The 26,045-nt window shown below is 38.5% G+C and overlaps 1 protein-coding gene and 1 pseudogene across 2 annotated transcripts; both read left to right on the forward strand.

Moving 5' to 3' along the window:
- The first annotated feature begins 6,092 nt into the window (after positions 1–6,092).
- Positions 6,093–7,658, forward strand: LOC106340728. Of its 2 annotated transcripts, none has more exons than XM_013779575.1 (3): positions 6,093–6,339; positions 6,420–6,612; positions 6,882–7,658. In XM_013779575.1, exons 1-3 carry the CDS (start codon positions 6,130–6,132, stop codon positions 7,568–7,570), a joined length of 1,092 nt encoding a protein of 363 aa, XP_013635029.1. In that variant the 5' UTR covers positions 6,093–6,129; the 3' UTR covers positions 7,571–7,658. The 2 variants fall into 2 exon arrangements, with proteins under 2 accessions (XP_013635029.1, XP_013635028.1); XM_013779574.1 differs by having other exon boundaries at positions 6,879–7,656.
- A 2,359-nt stretch (positions 7,659–10,017) lies between these two features.
- The window catches only part of LOC106338270, a 32,288-nt pseudogene continuing 16,260 nt past the window's right edge, over positions 10,018–26,045 (forward strand).

Genomic DNA, 26,045 nt, shown 5'->3' on the forward strand with positions numbered 1-26,045 from the left:
GCAGAAATTCATTCAGAAAGAAGAACAAGCAGATTTAGGGAGCAACCTTTCCAAAACCAATGCACTGCGCATGAGCAGGGATGGAGAACCAAAATGGTTGCGAAATCAGAACCACTAGTGGCACTCAGAACCATCATGTGTTACCTCCTTCTCCGTCACATCACCCAAAAAAAATACGAAATAAGGTGATGGAGAAGGGGAAGAAATCAAAGAAACATGAGCCACTGGGAAGGTCGAGAAAGAAGTTGGTACCAAGTATTGAAGAGTATGTAGAGGAAAGTAGAAAGCAGAACAATCAGTCGCATGTTCCGTCATCAGAACAGTCTCACCAGTTAGAGCAAAAACTTGTAGAGGCTGTGGACATCAAATGGATCTATCCTCTCTTGCCATTTTGTGCGATATCATGCATCCTCTATAATGAAATGGTTGCCCCTAAACACTTTTAACTCCACCATTAAATAGCCTGTTTAACACCTAGCCCGTCTACCCTGAATAGTGCCTGTGATGAGAAGCTCACGCTACTCTTAAATGAATGTAGGGAGTTCTGTCTCGATAGTGTTGTTTTTTTCAGGTTTGAGATGTAGAGCATGGAGCCAATTTTTGAACAGAAGTCAGTGGGGTTCCGGTAAGGGTGTGTTGTCCTAATTTTACTGCTTTTATGGTTCAGAGATTCGTGGTTAAAGTATGGTTGCTGAGAATAGGAGAGTTCCCACACTTTCAAACCTTTCTCCCTGTTCTTGATACTTGACATTGTTTGAGGACAAACAAGGATCTAAGTCTGGGGGAATTGATATATGGTGTTTTTGGCATCTTGTATATATTTTTCCTAATTGGTTTTCAAGTCTTTATCGAGTCTTCCTAGTCTTTTTCAAGTCATTACATGCCTGGAGTTGCATTGGATGGGAAATGCACCAGTTGGAACAAAATATGCAGAAAAGAATGCAATCTGGAGATTTTCACGTGGAACAGTCTGAGTGACTGTTTCCGATAGTGGAGCAACCCGAGTGACTGTTCCGGATAGAGCGGAGCAACCCAAGTGCATGTTCCAGCGGCATAGATTTTTAAGAAAACTACAAGTCATTACGGGATTTGCCCTAATTATCTTCTAGACTTGCTCTTAATTGAACTTGAATAATTGTTTGGCTCACACTTGCTTAACACCTGATCAAACCACCCTAGGCTAGCATTTTAATTATCTGAATACTTTAATTAATCTTGTTACTTGTTTCTCACGAAACTCTCACATCTTAAAACCCTCATATTGTTTTAGCTAAGTATTGATCTCATAAAGATAAAGTGTAATCGTTGGTCTCTGTGGATTCGATCCTAAAGTGCTACATCGACATACCATTCGATTGTGGTAGTGTGCACTTTAGGTTAATTGGTGTGCATATACACGTAATATCACTTTCTTAGACAAGAAGAAAGAGAAAGTGTGCTTCTTTATTATTGTTTACTCTACTTCTTAATATTGTGTTTTGTTTATTTTTAAATTAAAAATATATATAGCAAATTTTGTTGATATAATAAATTATATTTTTTTATTCTCCATAATTTGATATCCACTTTGATATATTTTTTTGTTATATTTTAAAATTTATACTTGTACACATATTCAATGATTGTGTTATGGATGAGTGAGATGTGGATGTTTGAAAAACATGGATAACTACATGTAGAATATAAGCATGGAACAATTCATGTGGATGGGTGTGGGAAAATAAGCGTGGACGGGTAAACATGGACGGGTATTTGTGGACGAGTAAAATTATGATTAAAATTCAAAATTCAGCATACTACATATCTCATGGTGGAGGACTATGACGAGCTCGAACCACCGCAGCTTCGCCGAGCTCATCCATGACGATGTTGAGCTCGGAATCCATGGTGTGGCTCACCGGGAAGAGGAGCTGACTCGTTTTGACCAGGGGTTTTGGAGGAAGAGATGACTCGTTTTAACTTTTTGGTTTGTTTTGCTTTGTTTTCATCACTCAACCTTTTTTTTCTCGACGTTGTAGTTATTGGTTTGAAGTTATTAATTTGTTCATCTTTGAAATTGTGGACACGTTGGCATCCATATCACAGTCTTTCAATATGTTACATTTTTAATATCTATGTTTAGTGTTTGAGTTACTACTCTATCCACCACATCAACCTTCAATTCCTTATCCACAAATTTAAGAGATCTCTCTTATTCTTTATTCATGGTTATGTTAGCGTCTATATCCACAACATAATCAAAATCTTCTCGTCCCCGTCCACAGACAAACATTGTTGTTGGAGTTGTGTCCTTAAGTTCAACTATTTTGGAGCTTGCTCTGATGAAGCTTCTGGAATTTTTACATTCATCTCCGTCCACGGATGATACGTGGACGTATCACCCGTCCACGTATCATCCGTCCATGCATTGAATGTCTATTAAAGGCAAAGTTATCCACAATTTATTACTGGCCCACAATAAAGTGTCTCACATGTAGAAAGTGTGACTCTGAGTGTAAAGAAAAGTCAAAAAGTGGCATAGAGAGTAATCAATTCCTTTAGTTATAGAAGTAACATAACCGCATGATATTTTCGTCACTTTCACTTTGTTCTATTTAAATACAAATTCTTTCGCTGATAAGATACTGGCCAAAAACTTCATATGAACACGCAATCAATAAACAACTTTTTTTTAACGACAAAATTAGAATTTTATTACCTAGAATGAACATAGTCAGAATACAAACTTGGGCTTATACATGAAAGTGGATAGTAACGACAATTTATATAAAGAGTGTGATTGTATGGTATCAATAGAGTAAATATTTACTCTGAAAATATATTTACTCTAAATTCAGCTAAATATTTACCAGTCAGGTGAAAAACTTACTTTCACCTTTTCCGCCAATTACTGTAGAAATAGAGAAAAACACTCTCTAATATTTACTCTAACATTTACCAGAGAAACACATTTACTTCACTTCCCTTATTCTCTTTCCTCTTACCATCACTTTTGTTTCTAGGTGACTTCCACCATTTCATTTACTCCATTTTCCACTTATTTTTACCAATCACAACCAAAGTTCATTAGGTGGACCTTTGCTAATAAATAAGCTAGGCCTAGGGATTCAAATATCAGATCGGATATTTCAGATATAGCAAAATTGGTACCGATCGGATAATTCTAAATCTTGGATCAGGTTCGGATATTTTTGTGTATATCCGAATGAACCGAATTTTTTTTGGTTCTAGTTCGGATTGACTTATTATAATCCAAATGTATAGAAAAATAACTCACTTTATTTGAAAATACTCGATTCTAATCTGGTTTTTTATACCAAATGCGTCCAAAAATATCTAAAAGTAACTAAAATTAACCAAAAATATATAAAATATCCAATTTATCCAAAACAATTAATATATTTCTAATTTTAGTTTTAATTTTAATATTTGAATTATTATAAGTATTAATATAACTAATATTTATACTTCGGATATTTTTGGATCCGGTTCTTCGGATATAGGAAATCATGTACCATTTGGATATGTATGTAGAATTGGATTCGGTTCAGTACCTGAAAATTTGGATCGGATCCGGTTTGGAACGTCAGATCCAGATAATTTGCCCATGCCTAAAATAAGCTGCAATATTGTAAATTTTTCGAATGAAATGATGAGAGATTGAATTGAATTTTGTATTCCATAACCAAATATCGCATAACAGGTTATGGACAATAATGTCTCATCGGTTGTTATGAATATTATTAATCAGAAGTTCAGATCATCTCTTTCAAAAATAACTTGTGAAAAGTCAGTACTCTATGTTGATTGCATTGCGAAAACGAAGGCCATTGCCTCTGCTTCCAAAAGTGAATTTGTTGTACATGCGTATGCTGATCCCCATAATTGTGTAAATCCATAGTTGTCGCTGATTATCCAACCACAGTGAGCTTGTTGGGTATTTAAATTATAAGGAGCATTATAACTGCATTTTAGAATTCCATTTGGTGGGGGACTCCAAGTAGAGTATGACGATAATTGTCATGTCGTCTTGCTTCCTTTGGTTGATTCGAGATGGCACAAGAAATCCATTCTTCAACATCACTAAGACCATACTCACAGTGTTATGTAGGATTTTTAACGTTAAAACCCCTCAACTAAGTTTATTTTGTCTAAAAACCCCTAAACTAAGTATTTAACGAAAAAAATTAGTTGAAGAGTTTTAACGTTAAAAATCTTATTATGTATTGATATATTTTGTCTCCTGAATAACAGAGCATTCCTCGATTTTTAAATTCGCCATAAAATCCAAAATGGCAACTGTTGTTGTTTGATTGTTAGGTTAGGGTTGGTGAATGCCAACCACGAAAGATATTTTGTCATCGAAAATAAACAACTTAAAATGCTAGTAAAATATATCTTTGAAGAGGGTCTGAATTTGCCGCATGCATAACGCCTAGCGAACATGGAAGAAAACTAAGAAAATAACCTTTTTGAAATCGAAAAACAATACAATGTAATGAGTTAAAGTGACCAGCTAGATTTAATCAATAACTTTGCGGGATAAGTTTTTATGAAAACTTTGTTGAACAAACATATATCTAACTTATGAATAGTCACGTTTTTTTTTTCGTTGTTCTTTTTGAAGAGATAACTATAATAGAGATTGGTATATACCTTCTGAATAAGGAGAAATTAAACAATGTGAAAATAGTTTGCTATTTGAATTTATCTTTATGTTGTTTTAATCATATGATATACTCAGAAGAGAAATTCCCTAAGATAACATTTTTTAATTTTTTGTCACAAAAATAACACTCAATGAAAAAAATGACCAAAATAAATTTTATTAAAGGGTAAAAATGACCAAAATATGTACTTTTACCTTAGGTTTAACTAATCTAGACTTTTTTTTTTGTCACAACTTATATTATAAAACCTCAGAGAGCAACAAAGTTTACAATCAAAGTAGAAGATCCCGAAGCCATGCTCGACGGTGGGATGATAATAAAAAGCATTACAAAACATTGAAAGATAGAGCTTTCAAGGGGCGAGTCAAGCTCAGCGGTATAAAGAGTCCCATGGAGAAACTTCATCTTTTTCTCTAAAGCGAACTGATAGTCGAAAACGACGTTGATACACCTGTAAGCAACGGTTGGAATGATGACCGACAAGAGCTTTTGGTGAGAAGCTCCATGACCGTATAGAAAACAAAGTCCTAACTGACTTGATTTGGCATTGACTAGAATAGATGGACTATGTGAATCCAGTAATGAGTAGATGACTATATCCACGACATTGAAAATATAATGAGGCTTGACGAGAACTTCTAAAGCAACGATGAGCAATGAGTTAAGACAAGAGCTTCTAGTTCCAGCATTACCGTGAAGGAACCATGAAGGTTTGGCCGAACAAACGCCAAATTGCCAGTCGTCGGACTCAAACAAGCTTTGAATGAACGAGCTAGAGTCGGGATTTTCAGATGGGCGAGCTTCTTGTGGTGATTGCATAGGAGAGGCGCGACTACGCAGCGGAGAGCTAGTCTCACGTCCGGTAGTGACTCGTCCAGGAGGCGGTGGCGTAGCAGGTATTAGATCTGTCTGGCGATGCATATAATCGAAGAGGTGAGAACGACCAGATCCGGTGAGGCCTCCATCGAGCTGAGAAGCTCCGGCGTTTCTAACACCAAGAGGAGACGCAACAGGGACGAATTTCAAATTAAAAAAAAAATATTTCAAAATAAAAAAGAGGCTATTTTGGTCATTTTCTTTTTTGAATGATTTATTTATAACAAAAACTTTTTAAAAAACTATTTGAGAGAATTGTCTTACTCACAAGTCATGTTATTTTTTTGAAAATAAAAGAAATCATGTATTGATCGTAGAAATAATGCTATTCTTAAACCTAATTTATCTAGAATTTTATGTTTTTGTTTATTTAATTAGTTGTGTAACTTAGGGATAATTTGAAAATAATTAAGTGTATATCTTTAAATTTATGAGATATGGCTTATTTTGTTAAGTTTGATTTCCTTTTGGATTGTAAGGCAAAAAATCTATAAATTAACGAAAAACGAAACCTTAAAACCAATTTCTCCAAGTCTCAAAGTCAAACTTTAGTAAAGGAACCTACCAACTATATACGAAGAAGATGAATAGTACAGAAGAACAAGAAAGAAACGAGAAGGAAATAGAAGACCTTGCGATTATTTTGTTTTGGATAGAGCGTCCGTTTCTCGTCATACTTCTCCTCTACTCCAGTTTCGTCTCAGTTCTGATCGGCCTTCTGCTTCTCGTTACTACTCTTCTAGCCATAATTTTCTTCCTATTATGCCCTCGACTCTCTTCTACTGGACCCTCTGTAAGTTTCTTCTTCTAATCTATCTAACTAACTTTACTTGGTGCTAATTCTCTCTCCGTCTCTTCTTTACAATTAATTAGGGTATCGGTGGATTCTGGCTGTTTCTATCAGACCGGTTCATGTTTCTATTGGCTTTAAGCTCTCATGAGACCATACTCGTTTGGCTTCTCACCGTTTTTATCTCCATCGTGAACCACTCTGTTTACATTATCGAGTACATTGTTAGATCTTATAAATCTCATCATACCATATCACTTCCTCCTCATTCCCCCGGTAATTAAAGAAACCCTAATTATTATTTCTAATGAACAATAGTACTCGAACTTGGAGCTATCTTGATTTTTTCATATTATTAGTTTTTTATACCAACAAACTGCAATATATTTGATCACTCTCATACAACAATGCCACTTGGACAAACCACTAGTCTAGGCTTGGACTTTTAGTACTAAGTAGTATTTTTGTTGTTTTTTTTTCTATACAGTTATTGTTGATGTCACCGTATATATTATTATTATTATTTATTTGTTTGTTTTCAGAAGTAAGAAGGAATGATGAGGAAGGAGATGAGATCAAGGAACTTGAGAAGATGGGGAAGTTATTAGAAGAGTTAAGAGAAGATGGAAAGAAGATGGATATAGAAATAGAGCTTATCCAGCAAACTATCCACTCAGATCTTGAGAAACACAGAAAAACTTTGTCTTTGAACCTCTTAGAGTTACGTGAAGAGTTGGGAGATGATGGAGAAAAGATGGGGACATATATGGAGCTGATTAAGAACTTCGTTAACTCAGAGCTTGTAACTCCAAGAGGCGACTTGAACCTCAATATTAATAATGATATACGGGAAGATGTATCAGATGAGGAGGATATCAAAGCTTGGAGAGTAAAACTGAAATCTGTAGCTGAAGAAGTTCATGAGACCTACTTTGTTATCCAAGAAACTGCAAAGGCGGCGAAAACAACAGCTGACAGGGCCAATCTAACCTACATGATTGTGGACGAAATTTCAAAAGAAATGGAAACTATGAGTGGGATGATAAAAGAAGAAGCCCTTGAGATGTTTATAAAGTCAAGAGAAGAAGTTTGGGAAACGTGGTTGGACTTCGAAGCTAGAAAAACAGAAGCGGAGGTTGCTGCGGACAGAGCTGCGGAGGAGCTTTCATATGCAATGGTGGAGTTGATGGACGCAGTCAACATCCGTCCGTGGGAGGGTTACCGAACTGGCTAACAGTGTGCATGGTTTGCATGCCTCTCTAATTATATTTCAATCTCTTTATTTTTGTTGTTAGATGAGTTTCATTTTTAATTCTTTTTTTTGTGAAAAAAAATCATTTTTAATTTTTATTATTTTATTTTATTTTATTTGACGACTACTCTTTCATATATTGCATAAGTGCATAGCTGTGAACTCAGTTTGAGTCCGTCCTGGGCCACTGTAATTTACTCTGTTCTTCATAGAGATAACACATAAATCATTCTTATTATGAAATTCTACAATCTTCGTAGTAGATTGCGAGGAGGCCTGGGTGGTGATGAGTTTTCCCAGTACCAAGTTAGCCTTTTTGGTCTCTTTAGGAGACTAATCTCCTTCTTCTTTTGCAGGATTTGATGTGTTTGTAACTAGGTTTCGTCTCCTTTGCATCCCGATTTGTCTGAGGCTTGCCCCGTTTGTTCTAAGCCAAGTTGTCCCTTGGCTTTGGCGGTTCATGTCCTCGATTATCCAGGCGGTTTGAGTGGTTCCAGTAGTGCTTAAAAGGTTTGCTATATTTTCCCTCTTGATCATTAGTGGCGAGCGCTTCATCGACGACTTATATTGCAAACTTGAAGAGATTATCAAAATCACATTCGGCGATATTACGAGTGATATTGCGAGAAGACTGGCATCTGAGGCAACGAGGGTACGTAGATTCCACATTCAACGACTGAGAACGGTGATTGATTTCTAAAGATTTTGGAACTTGCTAGCAGATAGCGTCAGTGTTGTGGACGAGCGAAGCTAGTGTAACTATGTTTGAACTAGAAAATTTTGGTTGATTTAAGTTTGTAAGTGACGTTGCGACTCTCATTTTTTTGGTTTGATAAATAAAATAAATAAAAAGAATATTGGGCTGGTTGAAAGATTATACGGTGAAAGAAAACAAAACCCTAGCCGCCAGAGCGAAAGAAAACGTCGTCAAGATTTTCAATGGCCGGTTTCGATGGCTCGGTTAGTTTCGATGGCTCTGTTAGCATCGGAGGAACCGAGCCATCGAAACCGGCCAATTCTCCTCTTTTATCTCTTGTGATCTATTGCTGTTGGTTTGGGTGTCTCTTTTGTTTTTTTTGTGGCTTTTGATTTGATGATATCTAAGTTGTTGCCAAGTCGAAGTTTTCTCTAGATTTGAGGTGTGGTGCTTCAGTTTCTCCTCGGTTGCTTGCAGTCATGGTCGATTTGTTTTCGCCTGGTTCTAGCTTTTTGGATTCGTCGGTGTGAGGTGTACTTGCTGTGGAGATATCTACTAGACCTCTCCTTTATCCACCATGGATTGGGAGAGTGTTTTGAGACGAAGCAGTGGGTTTGATTTGTAGGTTTTCTCTTGCGAGGAAGGTGACCAGTTTTAGCTCTGTAGATCGCTATTCTGCCTAACGAGTGTCCACGTGTAAGACCTATAAATCTTCGCTGGTGTTTTTCCCTTTAGCGTTTCAAGTTCGTAGGTTCTTGAGTCTGGTGTTTGGTTTTGGCTTGTTTCTGTCTCGCCTCCATTGTGTAACAGTCTCTGGTGTTGATGTAAGTTTATCTTTGCATATGATTTTACCGATGTTGCGCCTGTTTGGCTTGGTGGTGTACCCTTCAGGGTTGGGTTTGCTTAAGTCATTGGTTCTTTGGTTATTTTTGGTCTCATGTTTCTCAGGAGTGTCTGCGACTTATGATCAGTCCATCAGTTCCAGTTTTAATACCTTATTCTATCTCATTGTTAACTTTTGTCTCCCTCTTTTGGGCTATTGCTTCCGGAGATATCACTATTTTCTGCCGGCTTTTGTAACCGATGATGTATCTCATTACGAAAGATTTAATAAAATTTCGAGTTAAAAAAAAAAAAGATTATATGGGTAAGTTGTGCTATACCTTCTTTTTGAACATGAGTTATTGGCATACAAATAGTTTTTTTTTGTTTGATCAACGATAAATTCATTTACGGAGATTAGAAACTTGTTTGATTCTAAAGACAATGAAAAAGATGGCCAATGGTACCTCTTTCAGTCCGAGAATCATCGTGGTTTGGTTTTCCAATGGGTGTCGAGGAAGGCGACCCTTAAAAAAACAATGTAAGATGAATGTATGAGATATCGATGTGAACTTGTTATGTTAACAACGCTTAGAGAGGAAGACAAGAATCTTTCAATGGTTGCGTTTTCGTACTCTGATGCAAAATTAACAAATATAGAATAGACTTAAAAATATTGATGAAGAATTATTCTTGGATGTCAAAGATTGAAAACAGTAGTCGATATTCTAGGATTATGAATCCAATCTAGCGGGACATGCCGGAAATATGGATCAAGCAAAACTAATTAGAAAACATTTGAATAAGGTGATTTTGTTCGAGTCTAGTTTGTAATCGGATGGATTGATTTATTAATGTGTATATATATATATATATATATATATATATATTAAAGAATTATTCTTGGACAATGGCTTATGGTTTGCATGTGATCTATATAAATAAAATAATTTGATTGAATATTTCTCGTGTTTTTTTTTTTTTTTTTTTTTTTTTTGCTATGATGTGCTTACTAATAAATGTATTTTCCTAGTTTATGTATTTTTTTTTTATTGATGATTTTAGAGTAATGTTTCCTATGCAGGGTTAGCTGGTGCAACCGCTGATGTACATTGCTATGATGTGCTTACTAATAAATGGTCGAGGTGAGAGCGTAACAATTTTAACTTACTCTCATCTGGTCAACTGTTGTTTAAGTGTGAAGTTGTAATTAATATAGTGGGTGGATTAATAATGCTACAGGCTTACACCATATGGGGAGCCACCTAGCCCATGAGCTGCACATGTTGCTACTGCTGTTGGGACCATGGTAGTTATTCAGGTTAGGGGGGAAACTTATTTTTGTGTGTGTACTGTAATGGATCTCTTAGTTTTACCAATTTGAGGTTTCAGTTTTTTTCTCTTAGATCTTCACGTTCTTGATCTCACTCAACAACGGCCACGATGGCACAGGTTCGATTATATGGATCTGCTCCTTTTGGGCTACTCGGTCATTATGCTGATACGAACCTTGTTCACTTGAAAAAAAAAACTTGAAGATTTTGGTTAAGCTTCTTCTTAACGAACCCTAAGCTCTCCTGGAGATTAAGGTTAATTCTTGGAAACTCTTTTATTACTAGTCATAAGAAATACTTTTATATGTATACAATTTAATGGCATATGCAAAAACACTTACACCTACTATAAAAAGAAAAACACCAAAACCCATTAGCTAAAATGTCCTAACCAACCATAAACCATTTTAACCATAGTCTTTTTGTTTTTGACATCAACTACAGACTCTACTGACTCTGTTAACTATTCCGGAAGATCTTGATCCATGTGAACGACAAGCGACGGTTACTTCCTGACACTGCGTGCTAGGCTATCCGCTCTTGAATTTTGCGTTCTTGGTACATAAAGAATCTCTGATCGTGTGAAACATTCTTTCAGGGTCTTAATATCTTCCAAATAATTTGCAAATGCTGGCCACTCTTCTGGTTCCGAAACCATCTTCACCAACTGAAAACAATCCGTTACAAACGTAACCTGAAATTGGCGTAAGTTTTTCATGCATTCCATTGTCCAGAGTAGTGTTTCTATCTCCACATGTAGAGGAGATAGAGAAGCCCGAACATTCTTTGCTCCCAACAGCCCATCAAAACCTTCTAAAGTACTCAACCAACCTTGCCCGGAGAAAATCTCATTCTCCTTCCAGGAACCATCTGTAAAACACCATCTCCCTGGAATTGATGGGAGAGTCATAACCTCGACTTGGGATACTGTCCTATTTCCGTTCAATACATGTGCTTCAGCCCAAAGTATTGACTCTGTTTCTGCTAATTTGAGCGTGTCCCTTGGGTCCATGTCCAGAACACTGAAAACTTTATTGTTCCTTCCTTTCCAAATATACCAAAGTATCCACGCAAATTGATGATCCTCCATCGGTGAGGAGACTCTCCAGAAGAGATGATCCCTGTTTGTAAAGAGGGAGCTCGTTGGGAAGATAGTTGGGTTTGATGGTATCTTGGAGAAATCCCAAACTTGAAGTGCTGGAGGACATTCAAAAAACACATGGTTGATCGATTCCTCATCCGCTCCACAACGTGCACAACATATGTCTCCTCGTATTCCTCACGCTTTCAGATTCTTCTTGACTGCTATACAACCTGTCACCAATTGCCATAGAAAATGTTGTAACTTTGGTGGGCACCATATTTTCTAGCAGAACACCTTCAAAGCATCAACTGTGGGTCCAAACATTAAAGGTGGTCTTTCCCTGTCTGGATAAACTCGTTTTATCTGATACCCTGATTTAACCGTATACTTCCCATTGTTTGTGAAATGCCATCCATCCTTGTACACCATCTGGGTTTTACTCATTGGTATGCTTTCTATAATTTTCACATCCTGGGGATCCATCAAAGCCCTGAGTGCTTGTGAATTCCATGTTCGCGAAGTAGAATCAATAAAAGAATCCACTGTTAGGTCTGGGTCAAAATTGTGTTGATTTTTATTTGCTAGTCTCGGGCGAGTGGTTGGGAGCCATGGATTGTTCCATACAGATATAGATGATCATGATCCCACCCTTTTGATTAGTCATTTGCTTATCAGAGATCTAGCAGAAACGATGCTCTGCCAGCCATATGACGGAGAATAAGAACAAATCGGTTCCAGGGGTGATGCATTCATGTAATACCGTCCTTTGGACACTCGGAAAAATAAAGTATTTGGCTTCTCAATCAGACGCCACAACTGTTTACCAAGCATTGTTGTGTTGAAATCCGTAATATCCTTAAAACCTAGTCCTCCATCCTCCTTATCAAGGCATACTTTATCCCATGATTTCCAGTGCATGCATCTTGTCTTTCCTCCTGGACTCCACCAGAATTGTGCGACCGCAGTCGTCAGTTTTTTAGCGGTTGCCTTAGGTAGACGATAGCAATACATCACATGTTTGGTAATGCCGTAACCACATATTTAATAATCACTTCCTTTCCTCCCTTTGTGAAAAAACTTGAAGGTCCAACCATTAACTCTATTATTTAGCAGGTCCTTTACAAAGATAAAAACTTGTATCTTGGATCCCCCCAGATTTTCTGGAAGACCTAGATAGGATCTCATGCCTCCAAGATTCTGGATGCCCAATATATCTATTAACTCCTGTCTAGCTGATTCCTCAATTTTGTGCCCAAATTGAATCGAGGACTTCTCGAAGTTTATAAGCTGACCTGATACAACCTCATATTCCTTTAAGATCCTAAGGATGGTTTGACATTCTTCTTTTTGAGCTTTACAGAAGAAAAGACTATAATCCGTAAAAAGCAAATGAGATATCGATGGACATGCTCTAGCTACCTTCATTCCCGTTAAGTGTTTCCCTCTTTCCGCATTTTTAATATTTGCAACTAAGGCTGCAATACACAAAATACATAAATGAGGTGATAAAGGATCTCCTTGTCGTAAGCCCCTGTGTGGGACGATAAGACCCCGTGGTTGACCATTTAGTAGGACCTGATATTGAACCGATGATATACACTCCATCATTAATGTAATCCAATGAAGATCAAAACTCATCTTCTGTAATATAGCCTTGATAAAATTTCATTCCACTCTATCATACGCTTTACTCATATCCATTTTAATTGCCATATATTTTCCTTGGCATGCCTTATTAGTCTTTAATCCATGAAACATTTCTTGAGCTGTAAGAATATTATCAGAGATCAACCTTCCTGACACAAATGTCGATTGGGTTTCTGATATGAGGGAGGGTAAGCATATCTTCAACCGCTGACACAAAACCTTCGTGATAATTTTATACCCAACATTACACAGGCTAATTGGCCTTAGTTCTGTCATCCTTGTAGGCTTTTCCGTCTTTGGGATCATACAAATATTAGTAATATATAACCTCGGATCCAGTATTCCAGTAACCAAAAAATTATTCACCATGTCCACCAAATCCTTCTTAATAATATGCCAGGAGTGTTGAAAGAAAAGAGTTGTCATGCCGTCCGGTCCTGGTGTCTTCACTGGATGCATCATAAACAAGGCTTCTCTAACTTCGTTCTCCGTCGCTACTCTCAACAGTCGTTGATTCATCTGCGGAGTGATACCCGGTGTTATTTCTGTGAGGAAGTCATCAAACTCCGTTGGAGAAGTGGTAGTAAAAAGCTCTTTATCCAGGGTTGTTGTTCAGGGTCCTGGACCGGGACCTATGGACATGTCAAGGCACTGGTAGGACAGAGGTATCTCATGGCAATTGGTGGAAATGATGGTAAGAAGTTTTACGCACTACCTCAATAAAAGTGTATTTATATTCTCCTTAAAATAGCTCCTTTTCTTTGAAATTACCTAAACTACTAGGTAAACGTCCATTAGCTGATGTATGGGTTTTGGACACTGCTGCTAAACCTTATGAATGGCGTAAGCTGGAACCTGAAGGCGAAAGTCCACCTCCATGCATGTAATATATCTTCATTGGTGTTGAGATGAGATCATACTAAGATGAGATCATATGATGAAGTGTTGAGCAATGTGTATGAGGACAGGATATGAAGTAGTGAAGCACTAGGAGGGACGGGATGGAGGATGTCCAGTCTGTACAATCCGTACATGCCGTACAAGAGGAATGGCCGTACAGGCTTTGGGTTGAACACACTTCACTATTCAGGAGAGTTACTTGTGATGAGTGAAAGGGTAACTATGAGGAGTTACCAGAGAGTGATCAGACCGTTGAGGGAAGGATAAGGCCGTGGCTTGACAGGCTGTACACAGCTGGAAAGGGAAAGCAACCTTATCCATTCATCCCACACATGTGGAGTCTCCCATTGGCTTAGTTTGAAACCGGCGCCTAGCTCTCTATTGACTTCACATGCTTTGCTTACTTTACCTTTAGGGAAAACCCTTGTATCCATTCATATAAATTGTAGACTCTTCATCAATGATAATTAGACAGTTCTTGACACAAAACACTCTCTTAGACTCAAAGACTCTTAATCATGATTATACACTAGACACTTTGCTAAACTCGTTCTAAATCACTTCTAAACTTCTCTAATTTCTTTATTTTCTCGTTCCAAACTCAGATTCTCTAATAACTCACATGGTATCAGAGCCAGGTTCCTCATAATCTGGGTTTGATTGCTAAGGAGACTCAAGAACACATCTGTCACTCATCCATCTCATCCGAACGGTTTCAAGATGGAAAGCAACAAGGCTGTGGTTCCGGTTATGCTCAAGGGGGGTAACTATCTTTTGTGGTCTCGTTTGGTGAAGACTTCAGTGGGGGGTAAAGGCTTATGGGGACACATTACACAGAGTGAAGCCCCAAAGCTTATTACTTATGAAGACGACAAGGAGGTTGTCGAATGTGATGAAGAGAAGTGGGAGCAAGACAATCAGCTGGTGATGTCTATTCTCCAAGGGACTCTTGAAGTGTCTATCCTAGAGGCTTACAGTTACTGTGAGACAGCAAAGGATCTTTGGGACACGCTTAAGAAGGTTTATGGCAACACTTCCAACCTGAGCCGCGTGTTTGAAGTGAAGCGAGCCATCAACAGCCTGGCACAAGAAGACATGGAGTTCACTAATCATCTTGGGAGTTTCAGAGCCTTGTGGTCCAAGCTAGAGATGCTGAGGCCGGGAACATCCAACCTAGATGAGCTAGCTGAGAGGCGCGAGCAAGATAAGGTGTTTGGGTTGATGCTTACACTGAATCCAAGCTACAACAGCCTCATCAAACACATTCTGAGGTCCGGGAAGCTACCTGATCTTGAAGAGGTGTGTGCACAAGTTCAGAAGGAAGAGGGCTCCATTGGTCTCTTTGGAGGGAAAGGAGAGGTCACTCTAGTGAACCATGCTGAAGCTCCACAAGCAAACCGAGCAAGTTCTAATCAGTATGAAGCAAAGAGGATCACTGGAAACTATGATCATTGCAAGAGGCAAGGTCACAAGAAGAGCCAATGTTGGATTCTGCATCCTCATCTCAAGCCGGCTAAGTTCACTAAAGAGAAAAATGGAGGTGAGCCGGGGAGTTCAAGTGGTGCTGGGAGTTCAAGCCAAGCTGGAGAGGGCAGTACACGTGAGAGTGGAGACAGCAAGGCCCTGGTGACTTATACAGCTCAACCAAGCCTTCAGAACAACCACGAGCATGAGTACTTAAGGAGATCAGACATCAACTCCCTCATCAAAATGCTAAAGGAGAATGGTAACAGTCTCGGTACTCTTGGATACTCTTTTGGTGCATCATATGAACTGTGTAGACCGGCTAGAGAGCCTAATCATTCAAGCATTGCTTATAAACCAACTAGTATACTAGGACATTCTCACATTGCTCAAAACACATTGAAACCATTGATAGTTGATTCAGGTGCATCTCATCATATGATTAGTGATACTAACTTGATTAGAGACATTGAACCTATAAATGGACATGTGATGATTGCAAATGGGGATAAAATCCCAATTAGAGGAATAGGCAAGCTAAAACTGTTTGATAAAGTGTCTAAAGCCTTTTATATGCCTGAATTCACATCAAATCCATTATCTGTAAAGAAATGCACTATTGATCTTAATTGCAATGTTATATTCAGTCCTAATGATGTGAAGTTTCAGGATATTGAGAGCAGCCAATTGATTGGAAAAGGAGTTACCAAAGGAGATTTATATTTGCTTGAAGAACTTGCTCTTGTTACTGATTACACTTGCTCATTTACTTCTGCTTCTATGTTGAATAAAGATGCATAGTGGCATGCTAGACTAGGTCATCCCCATGTTTGGGCTTTGAACTTGATGTTACCAGGTGTGGTATTTGAAAATAAGGATTGTGAAGCTTGCATTTTAGGCAAGCATTGTAAAACTGTGTTTCCCATTTCATCTACTGTTTATGACAATTGCTTTGATTTGATTCAATCTGATGTTTGAACTAGGTCATCCCCATGTTTGGGCTTTGAACTTGATGTTACCAGGTGTGGTATTTGAAAATAAGGATTGTGAAGCTTGCATTTTAGGCAAGCATTGTAAAACTGTGTTTCCCATTTCATCTACTGTTTATGACAATTGCTTTGATTTGATTCACTCTGATGTTTGGACTGCTCCTTGCTTGTCTAGGGATAGTTTTAAATACTTTGTCACATTCATAGATGAAAAATTGAAATACATCTGGATAACACTAATTCAAACCAAAGATAGGGTTCTTGAAGCTTTTAAAAATTTTCAAAACTATGTTACTAACCATTACAATGCCAAGATTAAAATTTTGAGATCAGATAATGGTGGGGAGTGCACGAGATTACAATGCCAAGATTAAAATTTTGAGATCAGATAATGGTGGAGAGTACACGAACCAAACCTTCAAGCAACACTTATCTCAACATGGGATCCTACACCAAACGAGCTGTCCTTATACAACTCAGGAAAATGGAGTAGCTGAGAGAAAGAATAGGCATGTCATGGAGGTGGCAAGGTCTATGATGTTTCAGATGAATGTACCAAAGAGTTTTTGGAGTGATGCTGTGGCTACTTCTTGTTACTTGATCAATCGGATTCCAACCAAGATTCTACATGATCAGTCCCCGTTTGAAGTCTTGAACAAGCACAAGCCATCATTGGAGCATATGCGCATCTTTGGGTGTCTATGCTTTGTTCTCAGGCCAAGGGAGTTGAGAAACAAGCTTGAAGCTACTAGCACAAGAGCTATGTTTGTGGGCTATTCTACTACTCAAAAGGGCTACAAATGCTATGATCCTACTACAAGAAGAGTGCTGGTGTCTAGAGATGTGAAGTTCATTGAAGCTAAAGGTTTCTATGAAGAGAAGAATCAAGAGGAGCTGTGGGAACTGACAAGAGAGTCAGATAGAGCAGCTAGCCTTAGAAGCATTCTAGAGGGGCTTGGAATACCAACTGCCCAGGATCGGAAGGAGAGACGTTGTGCAACAAACACCACTCCACTGGAAACCACACAACCTACCGGATCATCACACTTAGAACATGGGGGGGAAACATCACCTGAACCGGCTGAAGTACATGTTGAAACCCACGATCAAACACATGAAGGCTCAGGTGATCATGATCAAAGTGTGATACAAGAAGATGAGGAGGCAACAAGCCAAGATCAAGAGGAAAACAATGCAACTACAACTGAGCCTGTATCAGAACCGGCAGTGCAGCCTTTGAGAAGAAGCACCAGAGTGAGAAAGGATAGTTCCAACTAGGTAAACACGAGAGTGTACTACAATGTCTAGGCTGTGGAACATCCCTCTCAAGCTGTGTGTTCCTTTGCTCATTATCCAGAAGAACATTGTGCCTTTATGGTTAACTTAGATAAGATGAGAGCCATGTACCAAAGTCATATGAGGAAGCCATGAAGGACAAGGAGTGGAGGGAATCAGTGGGAGCTGAATCCAATGCAATGATCAAGAATGACACTTGGTATGAGAGTGAGTTACCTAAAGGAAAGAGAGCTGTGTCTAGTAGATGGATCTTCACAATCAAGTACCAAGCAAATGGACTAATTGATAGGAAGAAGACTCGGTTGGTTGCAAGAGGATTCACACAAACCTATGGAGAGGATTACATAGACACATTTGCACCTGTGGCTAAGCTACATACCATTAGAATCGTTCTATCTCTTGCTATGAATCTTGAGTGGGGATTGTGGCAAATAGAATACCAACTGCCCAGGATCCGAAGGAGAGACGTTGTGCAACAAACAATACTCCACTGGAAACCACACAACCTACCGGGTCATCACATTAGAACATGGGGGGGAAACAGCACCTGAACCTGCTGAAGTACATGTTGAAACCCACGATCAAACACATGAAGGCTCAGGTGATCATGATCAAAGTGTGATACAAGAAGATGAGGAGGCAACAAGCCAAGATCAAGAGGAAAACAATGCAACTACAACTGAGCCTGTATCAGAACCGGCAGTGCAGCCTTTGAGAAGAAGCACCAGAGTGAGAAAGGATAGTTCCAACTGGGTAAACACGAGAGTGTACTACAATGCCCAGGCTGTGGAACATCCCTCTCAAGCTGTGTGTTCCTTTGCTCATTATCCAGAAGAACATTGTGCCTTTATGGTGAACTTCGATGAGAGCCATGTACCAAGGTCATATGAGGAAGCTATGCAAGACAAGGAATGGAAGGAATCAGTGGGAGCTGAAGCTGATTCAATGATAAAGAATAACACTTGGTATGAGAGCGAGCTACCTAAAGGGAAAAGAGCTGTGTCTAGTAGATGGATCTTCACAATCAAGTACCAAGCAAATGGACAGATTGATACGAAGACGACTCGGTTGGTTGCAAGAGGATTCACACAAACCTATGGAGAGGATTACATAGACACATTTGCACCTGTGGCTAAGCTACATACCATTAGAATCGTTATATCTCTTGCTGTGAATCTTGAGTGGGGATTGTGGCAAATGGATGTAAAGAATGCATTCTTACAAGGAGAACTAGAAGATGAGGTGTATATGCTGCCACCTCCGGGTCTTGAGCACTTGGTGAAGAAAGGGAATGTTCTCAGAATAAAGAAAGCTATCTATGGTCTGAAACAGTCACCAAGGGCATGGTACAACAAGTTAAGCACAACCTTGAATGGGAGAGGCTTTAGGAAGTCTGAGCTTGATCATACTCTCTTTACACTCAGCACGCCATCAGGTATTGTTGTTCTACTTGTGTATGTGGATGATATCATCATAACAGGTAGTGATAAAGAGGAAATACAAGCTACTAAGGAATTTCTTAAATCTCTTTTTGAGATTAAAGACTTGGGAGAGATGAAATACTTCCTTGGAATTGAGATATGTAGATCCAAGGAAGGTTTATTTCTATCCCAAAGAAAGTATACACTTGATCTGTTGAAAGATGCAGGTAAGCTTGATGGAAAGACAGCCAAGACTCCCCTAGAAGATGGATACAAGGTGCCACGAGAGGGGGAGATTGAAGACAGTCCACCATTCAAGGACGCAAAGCTTTATAGAAAGCTAGTGGGTAAGCTTATATACTTAACCATCACACGTCCTGATATCTGTTTTGCTGTGAACCAGGTAAGCCAGCACATGTAAGTTCCAAAGGAGCATCATTGGGGAATGGTGAACCGGATCTTGATGTATCTCAATGGCTCAGCTGATCAAGGAGTGTGGATGGGGGGTAATGGAAGGACTGAAGTGGTTGGCTACTGTGATGCAGATTGGGCTGGAGATAGAGCAGATAGAAGGTCCACAACAGGCTACTGCACATTCATTGGTGTGAACTATGTAACCTGGAAGAGTAAGAAGAAGAAGGTGGTCTCTTGCTCAAGTGCTGAAGCTGAATACCGAGCAATGCTGAAGCTGACGGGAAACCGGCCGATTCATGCGTCAACAGAGGCTAATGGTCCCGATCAGTACATAAACACGTAACATGTGCGAAAACATACCTCAACTAGTATAAAATTCAATTTTCCATACATGAACTTACAAAATTGGGTTTTAACATACATTGACCTGATTTCCGTTAGTCAAACGTTGCGGTATAAGAGTTTTCGTTAACTGGTAATATGAAATTGGCCAATTCCTACATCAACATGGGTCAATGTTCTCCATCAATACATAAACAATTTACATGTGCGAAAACATACGTCAACTAATACAAAATTTAAATTCAATATATGAACTTTTGAAATCTGGTTTTAACATACATTGACATAATTTCCACTAGTCAAAACATTACCGAAGATAAATTGTCCGTCACATGTTAATTAAGTGAGATTTTTATTAAATTATTTGCTAATTAAACCGTATTACATAGTAATTGACTAAGAAAAATAAATCATTTAGGCCATACGATATCGTTCTGGTGTAAATCATTAGTTAGATTCTCTTTAACTTTTTGTTTTTCGTCTTTTTCGGCAAAAAACCTAACACAGAGAAGACAACAGAGGAAAAAATCGAACATAAGAAAACGGGAATGTCTAACTTATCGAACAAAAGAGGAATTATGATTGGATAAGCTAGACATTCTCGTTTTTTTCTATTCGATTTTGTTCTTTGTTTTTTTTTATGTATTAAATTTTTTGCCAAAAAATTCGAAGAACAAAAAAATTAAAGAAAAAAACTAACTAATGAGTTACACGAAAACAAAATCGTTTGGTCTAAATGATTTATTTTTTCTCAATCAATTACCACATAATACGGTTTAATTAGAACAAAATCATTTGGCCTAAATGATCTATCTTTCTCGATCAATTATCACGTAATACGGTTTATTTACCACATAATACAATAAACACCTCACTTAATCAACACGTGACATAGAATTTATCTTCGGTAATGTCGGACTAGTGTAAATTAGGTCAATGTATGTTAAACCAAATTTCAAAAGTTCATGTATTGAATTTAAATTTTGTATTAGTTGATGTATGTTTTCGCACATGTAAAGTGTTTATGTATTGATCGGGACCGTTGACCCCTGTTGATGTAGGAATTGGCCAATTTCATGTTACCGATTAATGAAAACTCTTATTCCATAACGTTTGACTAACGGAAATTAAGTCAGTGTATGTTAAACCCCAATTTTGTAAGTTTATGTATGGAAAATTGAATTTTATACTAGTTGATGTATGTTTTCGCACATGTAACATGTTTATGTACTGATCGGGACCGTTAGCCCCTGTTGACGTATAAATTGGCCGATTTCCCCTGAAGCTGACTAATGAGCTTGTATGGATCAAAAGGATACTGAAGCACTTGGAGATCATTCAAGCCACGCCTATGACCATGCATTGCGACAATCAGGCTGCTATACACATTTCCACCAACTCAGTCTTCCATGAGAGAACCAAGCACATTGAAGTTGATTACCATAAGGTGAGGCAAATGATACTTCTTGGAGTCATTTTGCCATGCTACACGAGGAGTGAGGATCAACTAGCAGATGTGTTCACAAAGGCAGCAAGGCAGAAGACAATTGAGTCCATCCATAGCCGGCTAGGACTCATTGATCTTACCAGAAGAAGCATAGCCCCTTATCAAGGTTTTGTCCCATCAAGGTTTTATCCAATGGGTTTTCCTTGGTGAGGTTTTTAATGAGGAGGATCTCCTGGCTATCCAAGCTTAGACTTTCACAGAGCTAAGCTTGAGGGGGAGTGTTGAGATGAGATCATACTAAGATGAGATCATATGATGAAGTGTTGAGCAATGTGTATGAGGACAGGATATGAAGTAGTGAAGCACTAGGAGGGACGGGATGGAGGATGTCCAGTCCGTACAATCCGTACATGCCGTACAAGAGGAATGGCCGTACAGGCTTTGGGTTGAACACACTTCACTATTCAGGAGAGTTACTTGTGATGAGTGAAAGGGTAACTATGAGGAGTTACCAGAGAGTGATCAGACTGTTGAGGGAAGGATAAGGCCGCGGCTTGACAGGCTGTACACAGCTGGAAAGGGAAAGCAACCTTATCCATTCATCCTACACATGTGGAGTCTCCCATTGGCTTAGTTTGAAACCGGCGCCTAGCTCTCTATTGACTTCACATGCTTTGCTTACTTTACCTTTAGGGAAAACCCTTGTATCCATTCATATAAATTGTAGACTCTTCATCAATGATAATTAGACAGTTCTTGACACAAAACACTCTCTTAGACTCAAAGACTCTTAATCATGATTATACACTAGACACTTTGCTAAACTCGTTCTAAATCACTTCTAAACTTCTCTAATCTCTTTCTTTTCTCATTCCAAACTCAGATTCTCTAAAACTCACAATCTCTTGTAATAGTGCATTTTCCTAAACCCTAGTCTCTTAGTTGCCTCTATATATATTGTAATCTCAGATCATTAATAAGATTAGACAGTTCTTGACACAAAATACTCTCTTAGACTCAAAGACTCTTAATCATTATTATACACTAGACACTTTGCTAAACTCGTTCTAAATCACTTCTAAACTTCTCTAATCTCTTTCTTTTCTCATTCCAAACTCAGATTCTCTAAAACTCACAATCTCTTGTAATAGTGCATTTTCCTAAACCCTAGTCTCTTAGTTGCCTCTATATATATTGTAATCTCAGATCATTAATAAGATTAGACAGTTCTTGACACAAAATACTCTCTTAGACTCAAAGACTCTTAATCATGATTATACACTAGACACTTTGCTAAACTCGTTCTAAATCACTTCTAAACTTCTCTAATCTCTTTCTTTTCTCATTCCAAACTCAGATTATCTAAAACTCACAATCTTGTACTCATAAACATCTTCAATCTTCTCAAGAGATATATTTTCTTCAAGACTCAACTGATCTTCACACTTCAACCTTTCTGTCTGACCCCCATCAGCAGCTCTCTCCATTAAAGGTTCTCCCTTTGCATGATTACTCCAAATCTCACAGCTTCCTAAGGCTGTCTTTACCAATCTTGGCCAAACCCACTTGTTTTCTTCTTGAATCTTCACTACTCCACTAGATTCGTGCTTCATATCCATGTTTCCACCAGAAAATCTCAAATAAACCCAGCCACAGAAGAATAGACAACACAAATACCCAGAAACCTCAACAATCCCAAGAACACTCAAGAACACTCAAGAACACTCTGATTTTGAGAAACAGAAATCACACTCACCCCCTTTTTGCCAACCTGGCTCTGATACCATAAACACGTTTGTGTTTTAGAGCATGATTCAAACAACCAGAGATAATTAGATTCAAAGATTAAAGAGATTAAGAGATTTTAGTGAAAGAATTAAGAGAGATACTCAAAACTCCATTAATTGATTTATGAGAGAGTTTACAACATATATAGGAAAGAGATACATAATTTCGTCCAGGTTCAGTCTAGCAAGGATCAGAAGCATGTGTAGTCAAAGATGCCTGATTTGAACTAGCCAATAAGGTTCCTCACATGCTTGGGTATCTTGCTTTAGCTTTCCAGCTGGTTCCAGCCTGTCCAAGGCTGTCACACTCTCTAGCTATGACCAGACCTTATCCAAACTGATCCTTCCTTATCCAGACTACTCCTTAGGCGTGCTCCACTCTCCAAAGGTAACTTCCCAAGCTTTTAACTTAGTTACCACAGTAAAACTAAAGTTACTGTGGTAAATCCCCAAAGTTACTGTATGTCTCAATCCTCTTTCTCTATCAATGTATTCACTCTTTATTACCTCATCTCAACACTCTTAGGAGTTACAAAACGTCCACACATAGGTTTATATATGCTTTTACAACTTGCAAAATCATAAACCTAAATCTAATGGCTCTAAAAGACTTTGGGAAATGGATGGCTTGGATGTAGCTTTGGATCTGGTTAAGGCAGGCTGGATAGTGCTGATTGGTTCTCCTTTGCTGGCGCCTGATTGCTTCTTTAAAGGCTTCATATATCTTCCCTCTTATTTGGCCAGATACATGGTGTCTTCTTTGCCTTTACTTTACAGCTCACGCCAACTTGCACATTTGAATTTGAATAAGCTGTATGGATAAGAAACCTTATCCATAAACGGTCAAGAGAGCACAACACCTTCCTGGTCACTTCCTAAAGCATCTCGGACAGTATATGCCTTTAGGATCTTTGCTCTCTTGCCCATATGTTCCCTAAGCCTTCTTCATGCCTTGCATCACAAGTTTTCATCATCTGAGTGTACGGATTAGGGTTGCTTCTCTCACATTGGGCCCTATCTTTTCACAACTCCAAAACATCCCAAGACTTGATAGAAACTCTTTTGGATCGACCATGTCCTTACCGGGCCGTACCATCCGTACAGCCGGCCGTACATGGCCGTCCCTATCTTTGCACCATCGACCTTTCTCTCCTAAACTCATCCAACGGCTACTCCACTTCTATCTGAACTCTTCTTAGCCATTGTCCCAACCTTGTATCAGCTTCTCATCACTTTCTGAAGCTTCATAGAACTCTTCTTAAGATCTTCAAGAGCTTGCCTTATTTATGCACAAGCTCCATTCTTCTATTCAGTTCAACAGATTCATCCTGGTTTAATTAGAATGACAAAGAAGCTGTCATTTTCCCAAACATGAAAATTGGGATCACCTTATTTGAAAGTGGGATAGTTTCTTCATCCTAACTCCTATGAGATTTATTCAACTTCTTGGTGATTCTCCACTACTTTATGCATCAAAATCAAGGTTCTTACATTGCGATTCATCCTGGTTTGATTTGAATGACAAAAAAGTTGTCATATTATCAAACAGGAAAATGAGATCATCTGATTTGAAAGTGGGATAGCTTCTTCATCCTAACTCCTATGAGATTTATTCAACTTCCTTGTGACTCTCCACTACTTTATGTATCAAAATCAAGCTTCTTACATCGCGATTCTTCCTGGTTTGATTTGAATGACAAAGAAGTTGTCATATTCCCAAACAGGAAAACTGGGATCACCTGATTTTAAAGTGTGATAGCTTCTTCATCCGCACTCCTATGAGATTTATTCAACTTCCTAGTGATTCTGCACTACTTTATGTATCAAAATCAAGCTTCTTACATCGTGATTCATCCTGGTTTGATTAGAATAACAAAGAAGTTTTCATTTTCCCAAACATGAAAATTAGGATCACCTTATTTGAAAGGGGGATAGCTTCTTCATCCTAACTCCTATGAGATTTATTCAACTTCCTTGTGATTCTCCACTACTTTATGTATCAAAATCAAGCTTCTTACATCGTGATTCATCCTGGTTTGATTAGAATGACAAAGAAGTTGTCATATTCTTGTCATATTCCCAAACAGGAAAACTGGGATCACCTGATTTGAAAGTGGGATAGCTTCCTCATCCTAACTCCTATGAGATTTATTCAACTTCCTGGTGATTCTCCACTACTTTATGTATCAAAATCAAGTTTCTTACATTAAGATACATCCTGGTTTGATTAGAATGACGAAGAGGTTGTCATATTCCCAAACAGGAAAACTGGGATCACCTGATTTGAAAGTGGGATAGCTTCCTCATCCTAACTCCTATGAGATTTATTCAACTTCCTGGTGATTCTCCACTACTTTATGTATCAAAATCAAGTTTCTTACATTAAGATACATCCTGGTTTGATTAGAATGACGAAGAGGTTGTCATATTCCCAAACAGGAAAACTGGGATCACCTGATGTTGAGATGAAGCCATTAGATGATGAGATGTGTTGCTAATAAGAGATGATGCTTAGATGAGTAAAGGGTTGGAGGAATGAGTTTGGGATGGACAAGGCCGTACAGGCCGTACGGTGGCCGTACTGGCCGTACCAAGCGGATCGACCAAACTCACTTAAGGAAAGTTACTACACTCGGGTAACTTGGAAAGTAAAGGAGAAGCCACTCTGATCCCCTTACTGATGTTACCGTGTGAAGAGGATAAGGAAGAGCTTATGACAGGCTGTCAGTAGCTGTGTAAAGGCAAAAGTGCTTTACACACAAGGAAGAGTCTAATTGGACAGTTTGAATTAAAGTAGAATCTATCCAATGTAA

This window comes from Brassica oleracea, chromosome C4 (assembly GCF_000695525.1).
Source record: "Brassica oleracea var. oleracea cultivar TO1000 chromosome C4, BOL, whole genome shotgun sequence".
Taxonomy (NCBI): Eukaryota; Viridiplantae; Streptophyta; class Magnoliopsida; order Brassicales; family Brassicaceae; genus Brassica; species Brassica oleracea.